Below are 17047 nucleotides of genomic sequence, written 5' to 3' on the forward strand. Positions count from 1 at the left end.
AACTTTGATGGAAAAGTCCTCCTTAAGAGTGGTGTTTCTCGTTTCTCTTGGTCTTCGGGTGCCATCAAGTGGGATCCCTGGTCGTAAACAGCCGCAAGTCCGTCACTGACCAACCAGCATTCATTAGCAAATGCTAGCGTGTTATGGCCAACAACAGCCCAAACTGTAGGAAACTGAAAGGATATAAGTTCTCGCTAATTTCACTTTTAACCTATAATCCATATTGAACTTTCAGAAACTACAACAGTATTTGCGATTTTTCAACCATAAACAGGAGTAAGAGACAGATTTAGCCGTTTAGCTCCATAGAGCCCCATTCATTCTGCACTCGCCCGCGATCACCCCTAGTGGAATTACGGTGGAACTGCAACCAAGTTCGATACAACGGGGTTAATGGAGAGTGGCGAGGCTCGTCGTAGACGGGCTCTGCTTAAAGTCCCGCGAATCGGGAATTCTCTTAATCACGTGATGCAGTCGAGTCTCCTGATTGGCTGCTCTAATAGACTTTTTTACAGGGATGCTACATAAATTGTGTCAAATTCAAATATGTTTCATATATGGGTATTTAATATTGATATATTTTATGTGAAAAAGTTTTATATGTACACACATTCTATTTCCTCTCACACTGGTAGTCAACATTTCACTTTAAGATTTGTTTTTTTGTTTTTTGTTTTTTTGTTTTGTTTTGTTTTGTTTTGTTTTATTACTTTTAAAGTACTGAATGGCCTGGCTCCAGCGTCCAGCATATATTTCTGAACTTCTACCTGCCTGCATTTCAACTTGCAGCCTTAAATCAACATGCAAGACTCTGAGTCACATAGCTCCCATGTGATCACAGTCCTGAGTAAATGAAGAAGAGCAAGAAGAAGAAGAGGAGGAAGAAGAAGAAGATTATCTAGGCCTATATTTCACTGGCCATTCATTAGACATACAAAAGAAAAATAGCCTGTGGTAGGAATATAGAAATCATGTAGCTTTCAGTTGCATTCAAGCTATTTTGCAGTCAAGTGCCATGCCAAAATATTTGTCTTCTTGTTTGTTATCTTAAAATGATTAACCATAATTACATCAGAGGAATATGTCATGAGTAGTCCTGTTCAGTTTCAGGACACACTTTATAGCACATTGCAGGTAAAAACATGACACACCATTCCTAATATCCATACATTCTCCACAATGCATAATATATTACAATAGCAGGTGGCTGTATACATACTCATAGACCTACTGTATTTAATTACAGTGTCATTAGCCTGACTGTCTGATCTCAACGAGATCTGCAGTGGCTGTAACCAGAATGTCCCTCAGACCACTCAGAACATCTCTCACTATATGTCCATAAACATGAATATGATCTATTGTTTTGGTCATACAATCAGTCCAAGGTCATAGCTCGGTCAAACACAAAACTCATTTGATACTATATCCAGTAGGAATATTTTTTTTTCATTAATATAAATGTCTAATGACATGATCAAACCACTTATTAGCTGATACTCACCACATTATATTGTATTGTAGCATAATACATCAGCATTATAAGTCACAAATTATGGGGCTATTGTAGACATCTGAGGTAACTGGAGAGGAAATGGTAATAATAATACCATTATGAGCCCAGGGTGACAAATTCTGCATTCAAGTACTCGGCTGGACCCTCTGTGCATTCAAGTGCATTCAAGTGCTCTGCAACGGACAGCCAACAAAAAATAATTATCGGAAACTGATGAGTGTCATTATGAAGTGGCTGAAATGTATTCACAGGCTTGCATCAAAGGATGAGAGGTCTGCAGAAGTCATACACCGTGTAGTTCAAAGGTCTAACTGTGGGGGGCAGCAATGCACCACTGGTATTCAGGCCGCCGCAAGGGCAACCGAATAAGAAGGTAGTGCAATTTCAGACAGGTTGTGAAGGCAGCACTATCCAGAGCCAATGTCGCTCTTCCTCTAATGCTATGACTGAAGCAAAGAGCTAAGGTAACGTCAAATATGTAAAATGTGACTGTGAAATTAGTTTGGCTATCACAGGGGTTGTACTGCCAGCTACTTCGGGGTCAGTGCCGCTGCTAACTTAATGCTAACTTAGTGTTAGCAGGTTTACTTCACTTGTTGTAGCTCAGCTAGCTAACGTTAGCTAAAGTAGACTGAGGTAAAACTTAGCTCGCCAGTCACCTGCCAGTGTTTTGCAGGAGCCTGTTCAAAAACTGAATGCGGGTCCCATAACGCTACAGGAACAGGCTTTGCTGTGGGACTTTTTGAAGGTGACTGCCACTTTTGTTTTTGAAGTTAAACATGGGGTTAAACATGGGGAAGAACTTGTTTAAACGGGTGTAACTATTAGCTAAACAGGCAGATGTGCTATCGTCTCGTTGGAACAGGTTTAAATCACTACACAACACGTTGCTAAGGTTATAGCATGGCACTTTGTGAATCCATTCCGCGTAGGTTAGCTCTTATGTCTTGTCACGTGACACCTGGTGTTGTGTACACAGCTGTAAATTGAATACAGCTGTGGTGCTATGGGTTAATATTTCTAGTTTTGTCCCATATCTGTCGCTGTGAGGGTCTGTGTTGTGTTTAAAGTTGAGGTTGTAGTGTTAAAGAATGTTTTTGTTATTATAGTTAATACTGCTACAGCATGCACACTTATAGGTTATGTTCAGACAGCCAGTGGCAGGTGGCCTAGATCATATTTATTCATCAAATGTGACACAAATCTGATTTTCTTATGACAGTGTGAACTGCAGGAAAAAAACACACACATGCACACAGAATTTTCAGTTCTGATTTGAGACACTGTGCGAATTTGTGTTTTCCACTGAGCATGATCACATCACTGTCAGAGAGTCATCATTCATTTACTGTCAGCAGTGATGGACAAAACAAAACATGGAGGACAGCAGCAACAACACCAGGGATATGAACAGATATGATGGAAAATGCTTCAGTCTAGCACATCACTCTTTTATTCATTTTGATGATGGACTGTCATGCCAGGGACATTTTTTATTGTACAGCAGCATGCTTGTTGTAAATATGGTATAGATCTGTTCACACTGACATCGGATATGGGACACATATCAAGCTGAATGTAAGAAAAAAAATCAGTTGCTGTGTACATGTAGCTTTAGTTTACATTTAGGTAATACAGAGGCTAAATTATAATAATTTTCATTTCAAATTTTCTCTGGCAGTGATGGTAATTTCTTTGCTGCGGCGGCGCATGAACACAGAGGAGACACTGGTTCTGTAAATAAGTAGGTTTTGGCTGTGCTCACCAAAGTGTTATCTTATCACCTTTGTTTGCAGATCTGGGAATGCAGCCACCTCTTCCAGCTGAGGCCGTCAGAGAGCTGGTGTGCTCCTGTCTTCACAGGGATCCTGTAGCAGCAGACCTGCGCTGCAGCCTGTTTGTGGCAGCTGCACAGAGCTACAAGAGGGATTCTCTGCTCAGACCCTTCCCCCCTAGATATATAAGCGGGGGAAATAAGGAGTTTGAGGAGCTGGTGAGATGTTGTATTAGATATAGCTTTGCATCTTGGTTTCTGTGGGCACGGTCAGCAGCTAGAGTCATGAATCACCAAGCGTTTGTCATGATGGCACTGGAGAGAATAATGACTTAGTTCCTGAGTGACGTTCAGGATGACAGGGCCTTGCATACAGTGCAGAGGGTCAGTGTAAGACATACTGTGGAAGAAGTTGCCTTGCCTTTACCTTGTGATGAAAACATACTGTGTTTTGTCCTCCAGTTGACAGACGTGAGCTCCTTGCCTAGTGTGAGAGAGCTGGTGAGACTGAGACCCGGGGAGGGGGACCATCATCTCGCCCTTGTCCACTGGGTTCTTTCTTCGAAAAGCTTTGCTGTGAAAACACTACAGAAAGATGAGGTAGATGGCTATAACGGGGATTTATTACTCCACAGATTACGCCCTCTTTTTACAGCTTACTGTTTTGTTTACACCCGTTTGTCTGCTCTCCACCAGTATGCCAAACTTTGCAACCTGACAGAAAATGAAGGGATTTCTACACCTGTGCCAGACTTCCTGTTTGAGCTGGAATACTGTGACCAGATGAATGCGAGGTTCGAGAAGATGAGGGCAGACAGAGACCTCTTTTATGCATTCCACGGGAGCCGCCTGGAGAACTTTCACTCTATCATTCACAACGGGCTACACTGTCACCTCAACAAGGTCAGTGCAGGCATCCCAGCTTCATCTGTTCTGTTCATTCTTCATCTGTATATTTCAATAAATTGTTGAGCCGTATTTTTCATGCATTTAAATTGTTAATCATAGACCTGAATTATTTAAGGCACTCCCTTAAATCTCATACTGGCATTTATTGTTTAAGTGCTTCATGAGAATTTCTAGGAAGTAGCCTTATCAAATTGTTCCTACATCTGTGGAGATTACTAACAAACTATGATTCAGGACTCTGTAATAGGGCTTTAGTGAAATATACAAACACAGGAAGTGATATCTAGTCAACGTGACTTCTCTTTTGCAGACCTCCGTGTTTGGAGAGGGGACCTACCTCACCAGTGACCTCAGCATGGCGGTTCTTTACAGTCCCCATAGCAGCGGTTGGCGGGAAAGTCTCCTGGGTCCACTGTTAAGCTGCGTTGCCTTGTGTGAAGTCATTGATCACCCCGATGTCAAGTGCCAGATGAAGAAAAAAGGTACGTTCCCTGTAACGCAGTTGGCACCCGCACAATCCCGTAACACTGATGTAATTGGCTCCTTGTTGACACCGCATTTCCTAAACCTCTTCCAGACTCTGAACTCGTTGACCGTCAGCGCTCGAGGGCAAAGAACAGTGAAGGAGGGGAAGTACCGCAGAAGTACTTCATAGTCACCAACAATCAGCTGGTGCGAGTCAAGTACCTTCTTGTGTACTCTCAGAGAAGGCACCTGTCCAGGTAAAGGAACACAAAGTTTCTAAAAGTTATGTTATGTTACAGGTAGCGTGAACTGTGGCCTGGTGGCGCTGCGTTACGGGCTCACTAAGCCTTAGATATTTAGGATTTACCACAAGCCTTGTGTAGCGTAGCAGCTTAACATTTATAAAACTACAAAAAAACAACGTCCTGTGAGAGTAGATGCATCTCTAGTCTTCACACCATGTGCACAAAGATGGTTATGACTCACCTGATCTGAATGTGATCAAGTTAATTAGCGAAGAGAAGGCTAATGTCAGAGAGGGAATTCCAGAGATAAATTATTTAGAGCTCAATCCCTTCATTACTCTTTGTACCTTCCTTAAATAAGTAGTCACCTATTAGGTCTCAATAGTTTCAGGATGATATTTATAGGTTTATGTGTGTGATTATCATCCTTTTTTTTTTTTTAACAAGCTGCTTTTTTCTAGTGAGATTACACGTTTACATAGCCTCACCTAAATTATGCAGTATTTAAAATAAGAATAACGTGCGTAAATGCTACATCAGACCTACAAATGTTTTATCAGTTAACAGGCTATGATGGCTCACAGTGGCATGGCGTGGAAGGGGAGGGCCTTCCCCACACTGTTACCTTCTCCACTACATACAGATTAGCAATCACAGTGCAGGTTAGAGGTCTAGGGAGTCACCTTTCATAGTAAACCGTACTGATCTGATGTCTGCATCCCACAAGCCTATAGCTGTAGTAACAAAGCTGCCTCTTGTTGCTTCAGACATTCGCGCGGCACCTCCTGGCTTGTCAGACACCATTTTGCCATCATGATGAGTCTCTACCTGCTGCTGCTCATATGCATCGGTGCCTTCAACTCCACCACCTTCTTATCCTTTTGGAAAAGACTGTTCCGGTGACAGGATAGATGGCTCGGATGTTTATCCACAGTGCCTTCCTGATCAGAGACTGACCGGAAAACTTTAGCAAAGATGCAATTTTATGCACCTTAATAGAGTTTTGCTCTCTACTATCACTTTTCTGTTTGTACAAATACTTATCATTACCACCCTTCCAGGATAACATGTATTTACAAATAGCTTTAGGAATCCTGTTGTCTTAAATTTAAAAAAAAAATGTGTTATTGGTCTGTTGTGGGCCAAAAGCATTTTCAGAATGTTATGCAATGTTTCAGCGAAAATTTGTATGGTTTGGTAAACATCATGTTTTGCTGGGTAGCCTGTTTTGTTTGTTTGTTTGTTTGTTTGTTTGTTTTATAAGATGCTGTTCTACCCAGGAGGCAAAAGGTGCCAGCCATAAAACACACACACACACAAAATACATCTTGTCTTAATAAGTGAACAGTTTGAGTACTTGAGACAAGCTTTGAGACTTCTGTTTTTGGCATTTACATTTACTTTCTGTGTCTGGCTGAAGTCCCTGGGGCCTGATGCTCAGTCTGCTCATTAGACAGTGATGACAAATCTTTCTGTGTTTTACTTTTTTTAATGCTTTGACTTTGTAATGCTCTGTATTTTGTCATTTACCGAGCAACTTTTTATATATCATTATAAATCAATAGGAAGAAAAGGTGGCGTGAAAATGATGCGAGGGGATATTATGTTTGTTCTTACATTAATGAGATAATTAATATGTCTTAGGAAGGCCAGTGACACCCTTGTTTATGATATCTACAAATGTGATGAGTTTGTACTCATGAATGCCACAGGTTCTTTTAGATTTGTTACCGTTTCTCACATATGAATAAAAACTATACTTTGATTTGTTTTTAGGGGTTTGAATCAGGTTGAGTCTTTCAGTTTCCAGTATGCAAGATTCTTGTGTAATTGTTTGTAGATGATCTCCTTTAACATTACATACAGTACTGCAGAAATGCTGAGAATAAACATTTAGAAATGCCTGGAGTGCTGCCAAAGCTGCTTCCCATTGCTACATCAAAATCAATGTCTGTTTGAAGGTCACTCCTTCACAGTAATCTCCTGTACTTTTCTATTGTTCTTGGGCTTTTTTGTTGCTGAGCCACATGTATTCAAACTTTAACATGTGCCACCTCCAACAGGAGCACCTTTATTACAGCTGGCACCCTGACGGTGCTTTGTTATCCTTTATTATTATCAGTTAAAAAGGGAGACAGATATATGGGATTGATAACAGAGGCGGCCTGCTTTGGTGACAGATCCCGTCGTCCCGATACACACCTGATACGGTGATGTGTATCCGCAGTAGAAAACACGAGAGATGTAAAAACAGGATGAAATTTTGATAACTTTTGCAGGCCAAACAACACTATCAAACACAGAAGACAAATAAATGGAAATAAAAGTGTATTATTGGACTATGACCCGTATATTCGAATCTTGTAGAAAGCTTTGGAATTTTTATTAATTGCAATAAATAATTAGAGAACATTTTTCAGTAATAGGGGTGAAATATTTTATTGTATTCAGGCAAAATTCTGACATCACAATTATTTGTTCTTAGTGATTTTTTCCCCTCAATTTGGAAGTTGATCCTATTCCTTTATTGACACTGAAGTGGAGCTGCACATTTTTCACTTTTCTGATCAAACCCTATTATTATTTAGATATCGCAGTACTTATGTATTGGGTGACGTTGCTTTGGATAAGCCAGACGAGAGCTTACTTAAGTCTTGTGAAAGGTGTTTTACCTTGATAAACGGTTTCTTCTTCAGAAACGACTTACATTTGAAGGACAGAGAACAAACTGCCCATTGTTGGTCCACACTTTATTCCTGCTCTGTACAAGCCTCATTATTGCTGCCTCATAAACTGTCTGTTATTCAATAACCATCACCTGTCAGGGGGACGGTGCTGGTGGGGGGGACTCGACAACATCACGTCTCCATGAGCCAACAAACCCTCCCAAGGTGAGAAAAACAGACAGTCAGCGTCAGTTTAATTTACTATCCTGATAAGCCTGTATTTTTCTATCCTCTATTCTACCACAATGCTCTACCTTCAGGTTATTTTTGCTATCTGACATCATTCTACATGTTTGATTAGACTGTGATACAGCTTAATTACAAACAGAGCATGACCCTTTAAATTCAATTTTTACTATTAATCCTCATGCTAAACAGCAAAGTTAATGTCATTCTGTCATTATGCTAAGGTAAATAAAAGTTTTCAAAGCAGGCAGAGAGAGTATAATTCTCATCATCCAAAATACAAAATGTGATTGTGGATAAATTATTATCAACTTTCATGGAAAGTTTGGAGATAGCTGCCATTTTTCAGTTGCTACATTTGCCAGTGGAAGTTTCCTGTGGGTTTTTTTCTCCTCGAGCACGATCAGTTCAGCGCATCAGGACACGATGGGACGAAGCACACAAAATGCCCTGCAGGATTGCTCTATAACGGAAGAATGAGACAATAAAAAAATATTTCAGGCAGGGAAATACATCTAAAAAAAAAAACTTAATGTGCTCCATTTATTGTTGATGTAGCTCGCTGAGATCCCACATACCTGCAGGTTCTGGTGGCAGACAGGATGATGAGTCATCGACAGGTGATTGTGCACACACTTCCCAAAACGGTGGAGACAGGAAGAATCGGAGGGGGCGCAGGTCTGAGGGCACGATGGGGGTTTCAGGAGCAGACAGCTTGAACAGGAGGTGTGCTGGCAGGAGCCCTGGCAGGCTTGCTCCTCCACTGACACAAACCTACAGAGTGAATCATTGAAAATGATAGGGCATTCACAGTGTGAAAGACACTAGAAGAAAAGTGAGTTTTTTTAAAGGGGAGCAAGGGAATTGACTTGATTGACTGACTTGGCAGAGCAGATTTCAGTGGGGTTTGCCTGGCAGTATTCTCTGCTACACTCTGGGCGACAGTTCTCCACATCCAGGGCTTCAAGCACTGCACAAAAAAAAAAAAAAAAAAAAAAAATGTAATGCCAAATAAGAGCCCAAAGGAAACACAACATGCAATTCATATTCACTGGGCATTTCAGGTCTAACATTCATGTCTTATTCCAAGCAGTAAAGAAACATAAATGTCTCTAATTCAATCCCATACAACTACTGGTACCACATCTATAGGAATGATAACTCTTTTCACCATGTATAGATAAGGAATGTAATTATGGCTTAACTGTTAAGAGAAACCTTTGAATCAAAGGAAGCCTTGACCACGCTATCGCTCTTCACAGATCATAAACAGAATTTACCACACAGGTGCCGTTCTCTTGATCATGTCACATCAGGGCTCGCAAAACGTATTTTGGGTGCATATTATTTATTTTGTCACGCAGAGTTCAGCTTTTAGTCATTGCTGCTTATTTCTATCAGTGTGTGTCGGTGCATCACTGAGAAACGTTTGTCATTTTCACTTTTAGTACATAAGAAATAAAAACATAAGCTCACCTGCTTTGCAGATCCCTTTGTGCTCGGCCTCTGGTTTGTCAGTGGGGTCATCCTGGTACGCACACACTAGTCCCTCGTCACACTTTCCCACGTAATCCCACGTCCCTCCACAGGTCTCCCCCGCCACCCGGGCACATGCAGGGCAGCAGCCGCAGACGCCCGTGGTGATGCCACCCTTACACTGGAGTTTGAGCGCCCGCCGGGAAGAGCAGTGGATCCGCTCACAGGGTGGGCAGTGAAGGGCCTGGAGGAGCTGAGCTGACCCGGTGGGTGCATCCTCTGAGCCCATCGCCCCCAGGGCCACACTCAGCACCAAGAACATCCACATTGTTTTTTGATCAATTGAGTAGTAAATCCTGGGGTGAGAGGACCTGCCACCACCTTTTATAGATGTCGGCCCTCGGGATAACACCACCAGCACGACCTCATACTTTATGAGCCACAACCTCCACCCCTGCTGACAGCCAATGGGTGAGGGCAGGGGGTATTTCACTGGGTGGATTTAGTCTAAATGCTGTTAATTATCCCCATGCCTTATCTTTACAGTATCAATGCTGTGTTTTTTGTTTTCAAATAATTCTTCCTTCTGAACACGGTTAGGTAACTTTGATGAAGGTGGAAAGACTGGCCCCCTTTGTATTTGGAGTCACATGACCACTGAGAGGGGCAATTCAGTACACGACTATAATCAGGTAATGACCTATTTCTTCAAAGAACAAAAGGACAGGATTAAGACATCAGCGGGTTATCTCAACAGCGACCAAGACATCACATAAACCTGCAAGCTCTGAATGAGAAATCTTGCAATAAAAGGAAAGCCTCAAATTAAGTCAATTGATATCAGGGTTGTGCAGGTGCTTTCAGAAATGACGGAAATAACAAAGGGATCCTTTTTTTTTTTTTTTGATTGGACAGTGAGGCCTAAGGCAGAAAACAACAGATGTGGAATGCAACCATAAGATGTAAAATGCAAACTCATTCTGGTACAAGTCATTGTTGGTGTCATTGCCCAGCATTTCAAGATTACAAACAGGTCAGTTTAATTCATTTAAATCTATAATTTTAAATAAACTTATCATTTTTAAATGTCAGTTTAATTATATTTCATTACTAATGCAACTAAAACAAATACATGACCCAAGTTGACCTTATTACACTCAGAGACCAACCAATGCATTGCACACACATTTTCAATATCTTTTTTTTTTTTTTCATAAATCAAATTAGGGTTCCAATAATAAAAACACAACACTGTCATTTAAACAACCAGTTCAGGAAATGTTTAATAACACTAAAGTGCAAGGGTGAAAATAAATACGTATAACTCATTCTGATAAAACACATTTGGTCCATACTTCTGTCCAAACACTTCCCAAAAATGAACATTCAGTTCAGTCCTCACACCTCTGCCATGGGTTTTTACCAGCTATGTGGAAACTACTTGTGCAATTTGTTTACAGGTTTCAAATGAAACTTTGCTTCACAGTGCAAATACAAACCCAATGTATGATTTCCACTGGATGGTCATCCAACACAATAAAGCCTGCAAGGAACTGAAGCTGCACTCCAGCTGCACCATGTAAAGCCAGCCTAACAAATATATTCTTGAACAGAAGGTTAGAATTTTGACATCTTCGAAATCACAGAGATTTTCTGTGTGTATGTGTCACATTTGTTTTTTCCATCCACTAACATACCACTGCAACCTAAAGCCAGGAGACAGAAACTTAAATGCTTACTGAGCTTGTGGGACAAGAAACACCAACATTAGCTATGCTGCAGTCCTCTAACTGCCTTGTTGGACAGGATTTTCAACTCCAGCACCAGCAAAGCTGTGCAGTGATTTGCTGCAGCAGTGTGGACAGATTTCAGTGCAAATTTTGGCATAAAGAAAAAAAAATTATACGAGAATGTGCAGTAAAGGCGATACGATGCTAAGACTTTAACATGAAAACACAGAATCAAATGGAGGTTAATGTGGATGTGTGTTGCTTCACTCTTACTTATTCCGTAGAAGCTACAACTTCTAAAATCCCCAAATATATACACTACAGTAAAACTGTCAGGCGAACACCAGAGCCAGGTCTCTGTCTGCCGGTGAGTGACGCAGTAACACCTCAGACATTGCAGGCACCGTGTTACCCAACCTTTCTTTCAACCAAATTTAATGCTCTAATTGCAGGCCTACACACGTTTTGGAGGAATTTACATCTAAAAATGTCACGTATTCCCCAGTTACATTTCAGAAATGTCAAACAACACCATCAGATAAAAACATAACACATTTTTACACAGAATTTGCATAGAGTGTCAAATGAAGCTCCTCTTAACAAGGTAGGTTTGTTTTTTCTTCAGTTGACCACTGTGATGAATATGTTGGTCATTTTCCAACATGGAGAACTGTTTTCCATCTTTTTGATATGCAAAATTTTTGCTATCTCTTTTGGGAGAATGACCGATGAATACTGATTATTTCCTACAAGAAATAACCATACCAGGATGTTGTTTATAATAATATTCAACACATGTAGTTTGAATGTAGGGGTTCGGATGGATGGCTTTGAGCAGCAGCACAGTGAATGATATGATACCAGTTATTACATGAAGTCCTCATAGTCCTGTGCATATCCTCCATCAAACTCCCCGTAGTCTGCAAGATCGTCTTTCATCTTGGCCTTTAGTCCTCCAGAAGCAGTTCCTTTCTTCTTCTTCTTTCCTTTATTTTGCTGCTGTAATAAAAGAAAACATAAATATAAAGAAATAAGAGTCACTTGGTTACAGAAAGCTGCAGCCTGTGGTTGAACCTGACTTGGACGTGTGCATCATACAGTAAGTGGTTCTTGCATATTTGATCTCCATTACAATCAATGTTGCCATAACCTCCGAGAGACATTAATGCTGATGCAGTAGCTACATTGGATGTAACTTATCTAATAATCCCTGTGATATTGCTTTTATGAGCAGCGAGAAAATTTATCACAGTGGTGTTTAAAATGGCACAAAACTCTAGTACTTTTTTTTAATGCACTGATAAATGCAGAGCTGTTTTAAGAATAATGTTTCTATAAAATATTATCCATTATTAAGGAGTTTACCCCCAGATATTCAGGATTAGAACACTATTGCAGAATTTGAAAGAGAATTGAGAAATATGCCATCGTGCCACATGAAACACAAACCTTCTCTTGTTTCTGTTTCTCACTGAGTAGAACTGTGATTGAAGTGTTGATCTTCTTCAAATCCTCCACCTCCACTGCAAAGGGAAACAGCTCTCAGCACACAGCACTGACAAATTATTCCTAAATTACTTTCAGTTTTAAATTAAACTTGTTTAAACTTCACATACAGTGCGGTCCAAAAGTCTGAGTCCATTATCAAAATGTTATATTTCTTGGTGATGTTTGGGCCCCACTGTGCTTAACTTTACATGTGTGCATCACAGCTGGAATAAATAGAAATTAAATCTGCAACCCTCACACACAACAAAGCTCTAAGCAAGAATATAAAGCATGACATTACAGACAGCACAAACATCACCATCACCATTAAAGTTTTTTTGCACTTAAGTGAATGGGGTCTGTTCAAGCTTTCATTTTCAGCCTCATTACTCACATGAGAGGCAGAGGTCTCGAAACAAAGACTCTAGGAAACCGGAATAATGTATAGACTTCTCATAGGGAGAGATCTTGTCCTTCAGCAGCTTCTCAAACTCCGTGAAGTCGTCTCTCGAGGTCGGACTTATGGCATCTATCCCTGTTATGTTGTTCGAGACACCTGCAACAAAGAAATCCTGGTTAGAGGACATCCAGTTTCAGAGACAGAGAGTGTTTTATGGTTTCATTTATACTATTTGTGATTGGCAGACCAATTCCAGAGATGACTAAAAAGATGTCAAAAATCTAAATGTAGAGTAGAGCAATGATTTGATAAATAGATATCAAAACAATTATTTTACAAACACCATAACTTTACACCTTCCATGCACAGGATCATGATTTAGATTTTTTGCCAATGGCCAGTTTCGCTCATTTTAATCCTGCAGACAGTGCACAACACTACAGTTTTACAAGATACAGTATTACAATAAAACAAGCATATGAGTGTGCATGTAAAAAGGAATGATGATGAGGAATGATAATGAATGATAATGACCTAAAAATTGTTCCAGACAGACTCAGATATTTCAGATTAAGATCTAGTTTTTATAACTCAACCTATACGTCTGTGAAACCAGCCTAAAGCAAACAAACAAACAAAAAAAGAGACTGTTCATACCCAAAGCTTCATTTGTTCTTCTCAGATCGGCATCCTTCTGTGGTTTCTCAGCTAAATCCTCCTCTCGTGTGACATCTGTGCTTCCCTGGGTTTCCTCTAACTGGACAGAAAACATTAAGGATGTTTTTAATACTGTTAGGATTATTATTATCATTATTATTATTATTATTATTGTTGTTGTTGTTGTTGTTGTTGTTGTTACTTAAGATGTCTCAGAATAATCAGAATGTGAAAATGGCCCCTGGACATGGACACAAGTACTCACCCTTTTTCTCAGCTGCTCCTGTTTTTTTCTTTCAGACGGTTGCTTTTCTTCTGTTTTTTCATTAACTTTGCTCTTCTCTGACGGTTTTGTTTCTGTAAAAAGCAGTGGACAGCCGTATTACGCAATTAAGTCTGACCATTTCAAGCATAACTCACTGGGCAGAAGTTCAGTTTACCTATGCTGACCAGAGATGCACTCCTGGCCATGACTAAAATACTCCATATCTTATGGTTAACTGGAGGCAAAGTTTACACAGAACTGACATTCTGACATTCTGATTGACCAATTGTTTATGGACAATTTCAATAGTTAAAAGCAAGTCAAAGTTGAATTCTTAATAAGATAAATCTCTATAAATAATGGTATTAATGTGATTTTTTAAACTCTAAAGATATTACCATTGTATTCATGGGAGGCCTACATATGAATGATCCCACGTACAAAACCAAACACACAAAAATCTCCGGTTTTCCATATTTATCTACTGACCTGTGTTCTTCTCTTCTTCCAATTCTTCTTCCTCATCATCCCAGTTGTCCTGTGAAGAGGCAGGAAGATTGGGAAAACTTCAAAAATGCAACGGCCAAAAAATGATGAAAAATATAGTGCAGTGATTATTATGATTGTTTTATTGCCCGGCCCTTAAAGGGACGATATTCTAATCTGTCTTCTTCCTGTCTGTCTGTCACATGTAATTTCTGAGCCTCCGCTGCCTGTTTTGGATTAAACTTAAGGAAATTATGGATTTTGACAGCATTTTGAATAAAAACCTGATTGGTCACCAAGCTTCATGTTCAATACCTCAGACACTTCTGTGTCAAATTTGAGTAGGTAAAGTACGTGGTCCACCACAGCGCCACCAGCCGGCCAAACAGTCCCCAAGCCTCAAGCAGCAGTGAGTCAGACACTGCACATCACACACACTCAGACAGAAACAACAAGTACACCCAGGGTGCACCGCTTCACTTCTGGATGTCATGCACAGTCCACACCACTGAAGATGCTCGTTTCCATGACAACCATCTCGGGGTTTGGCTAAAGGTGAATTAAATGACCATGATACGATGTGAATCATCACTTTTGAAAACCAGGCTATGCTGCTACATTACCAGCCTCACCTTGCTCACGTGTTTTCGAATCATTTTTTCAATTGGTTAACCGAAAGGCACGTGAAGTTGTCTCGCTACACTTGTAGCTAGCGCAGCTAACGTCAACTACCTTCACGTCTTCATCGTCGTCTTCCCCCTCCCACCTGTCCAACACGACCGGCTTCACCGTCGGCTCGTCCGGCTCGAACGACTCGGCGTCTAGAAAACAAGGTCTTTACTTAACAGGCTTCAGTTTTAGAAAATAAAAAGTAAACTTACTCATGACAGGAGGCGAATACTCACCCCAAGAGTCTGCCTCCGCCATTTTTGCATTGGTTCTAACAGAAAAATGATCCGTGTGTGTACAAGACAAGTTTGTAGACAGCTAAGGGGTTCCGGCTCGATTTTACAAGAAGTAATGCATATGGAAATAGTTCGCTGATTTTGTTATTATTATTATTATTATTATTATTGTTATTATTGTTGTTGTTGTTGTTGTTGTTGTTGTTTATTTATTATTATTAGTAGTAGTAGTAGTAGTAGTAGTAGTAGTAGTATATAGTATATAGTATTTCAATATAATAATAAAAAACATAAACAATATAATAATAGTCATGTATATGTAGCCTGTCTGGCCTCATTCTCGTTGTGGGTGGTGGTTTGTGGATGGTGATGATGAATGAGGGGGGATTTCTTCTCTCAGAGGCTGTGTAAAACACAATAATATCCGTACAGTAACTTCACACAACCAATTTCTTCTGTGCACACCTCTCCTCAGCATGGCCCACCACTGGCTCACAGTGTGCCACCACATTTAGTCTTCCATTAAATCAATAAATTAAAATACATCTTATTCTGATCATATAGTTACGATTACAGTGTCTCTTTAAAGTTATTTCCCCCACCCACCAGCAGTAATTTTTGTATTTTTAGGATATATTATTAACTTTAAAAATGTAAAAATGTGGCCTACTGCTGACTGAGGAGAAGAGCAGCAATGTCAAAGGTCACACAACAAAAATACAGTTAGCAAAGTAAAAGCTCCCCTATCTATCTATCTATTTATCTCTATCTATCTCTATATCTATATAGATATAGAGATAGATAGATAGAGATATCTCTATCTATCTCTATATCTATATAGATATAGAGATAGATAGATAGAGATATCTCTATCTATCTCTATATCTATATCTATATAGATATAGAGATAGATAGATAGAGATAGATAGATAGATAGATAGATAGATAGATAGATAGATAGATATAAACAGGTATATACATGGAAAAACTGCAAAACCTGAACAGAAATGGGGTTGGTGAAATGTTGGTGAAACATAAACCTATAACATTAATACATCAGTTACATCCACCCCTGCTGGATTTCACCAAAATCCAGGCGATACCTCTGAGGAAACCTCTTGAGACATGAGGACAACCAACGCAAAAGGTGAAAACTTGGTTGGGGCCCACTGAAAAGTCTAAGCTTTACCATCAGCTGTGTAAGCTACCTACTGTATAGGTTCAGAGAAGCCATTATGGCGATCAATCCTTAGTCTGTCCTAGATCGAGATGATTTCTTTTACACCATGCAAACTGCTTGCCACCTTCAAACACATAAGCATTCTGCACGTGAAATCCTACACTGGTCACATCATGCGTTATATGCAAATGAGTTTGTATCTGTCGAGGCCACTTGTGTTTCTCTTTGAGGGGAAGAGACCGGAGCATGTTTCCCAATGTTTGACTGAATTCCCCTACTTTCCATGGGATGGTATGCTGTAGTGTGTGATTTGGAGGAGCTCTGCTATGAGCTCACTTTCAAAGTTAGCCTCCTGATTGGAGTGGACACCATACACGGAAAAGAGGTGATCTCATAGCTTCTTAGTGACTTGTTTTGTAGTCTGGTGTATGCAGGGGAAAGCGGCAGCCTTAGATTCAATATGACCTTCAGAAGAATTTTGAAAACATGAAACATACATTAACTACCACAGCCTTGACAGGTAGGCCTGGGCCCCCTGGGGATTTGAATCCCTGACCTTTGAAACCCCAGCAGAGGTGACTTACTGAATGCACCACACACCGTCTTACAACATGAGGCAGTGACATTACGTGTGCCAGA

The 17047-nt window shown here is 40.1% G+C and overlaps 2 protein-coding genes across 4 annotated transcripts; one reads left to right on the forward strand and one right to left on the reverse strand.

Annotated features, from left to right (window-relative positions):
• Nucleotides 1-1858: 1858 nt before the first annotated feature.
• On the forward strand, nt 1859-6694 carry parp16 (poly (ADP-ribose) polymerase family, member 16). 2 transcript variants are annotated; one of them, XM_030054632.1, is made up of 8 exons: nt 1892-1980; nt 2193-2264; nt 3313-3509; nt 3753-3890; nt 3987-4193; nt 4510-4681; nt 4777-4921; nt 5677-6694. In XM_030054632.1, exons 3-8 carry the CDS (start codon nt 3321-3323, stop codon nt 5810-5812), a joined length of 987 nt encoding a protein of 328 aa, XP_029910492.1. In that variant the 5' UTR covers nt 1892-1980; nt 2193-2264; nt 3313-3320; the 3' UTR covers nt 5813-6694. The 2 variants fall into 2 exon arrangements, with proteins under 2 accessions (XP_029910491.1, XP_029910492.1); XM_030054631.1 differs by lacking the exon at nt 2193-2264 and having other exon boundaries at nt 1859-1980.
• Nucleotides 6695-10514: 3820 nt separating this feature from the next.
• eif3ja (eukaryotic translation initiation factor 3, subunit Ja) lies at nt 10515-15279 on the reverse strand. 2 transcript variants are annotated; one of them, XM_030054592.1, is made up of 8 exons: nt 15229-15279; nt 15056-15144; nt 14327-14375; nt 13838-13929; nt 13573-13672; nt 12910-13071; nt 12477-12550; nt 10515-12023 (listed from the first exon to the last, which is right to left on the reverse strand). In XM_030054592.1, exons 1-8 carry the CDS (start codon nt 15248-15250, stop codon nt 11895-11897), a joined length of 717 nt encoding a protein of 238 aa, XP_029910452.1. In that variant the 5' UTR covers nt 15251-15279; the 3' UTR covers nt 10515-11894. The 2 variants fall into 2 exon arrangements, with proteins under 2 accessions (XP_029910452.1, XP_029910451.1); XM_030054591.1 differs by having other exon boundaries at nt 10515-12026.
• Nucleotides 15280-17047: the final 1768 nt, after the last annotated feature.

The sequence above is a fragment of the Myripristis murdjan genome, chromosome 6 (genome assembly GCF_902150065.1).
Source record: "Myripristis murdjan chromosome 6, fMyrMur1.1, whole genome shotgun sequence".
NCBI lineage: Eukaryota > Metazoa > Chordata > Actinopteri > Holocentriformes > Holocentridae > Myripristis > Myripristis murdjan.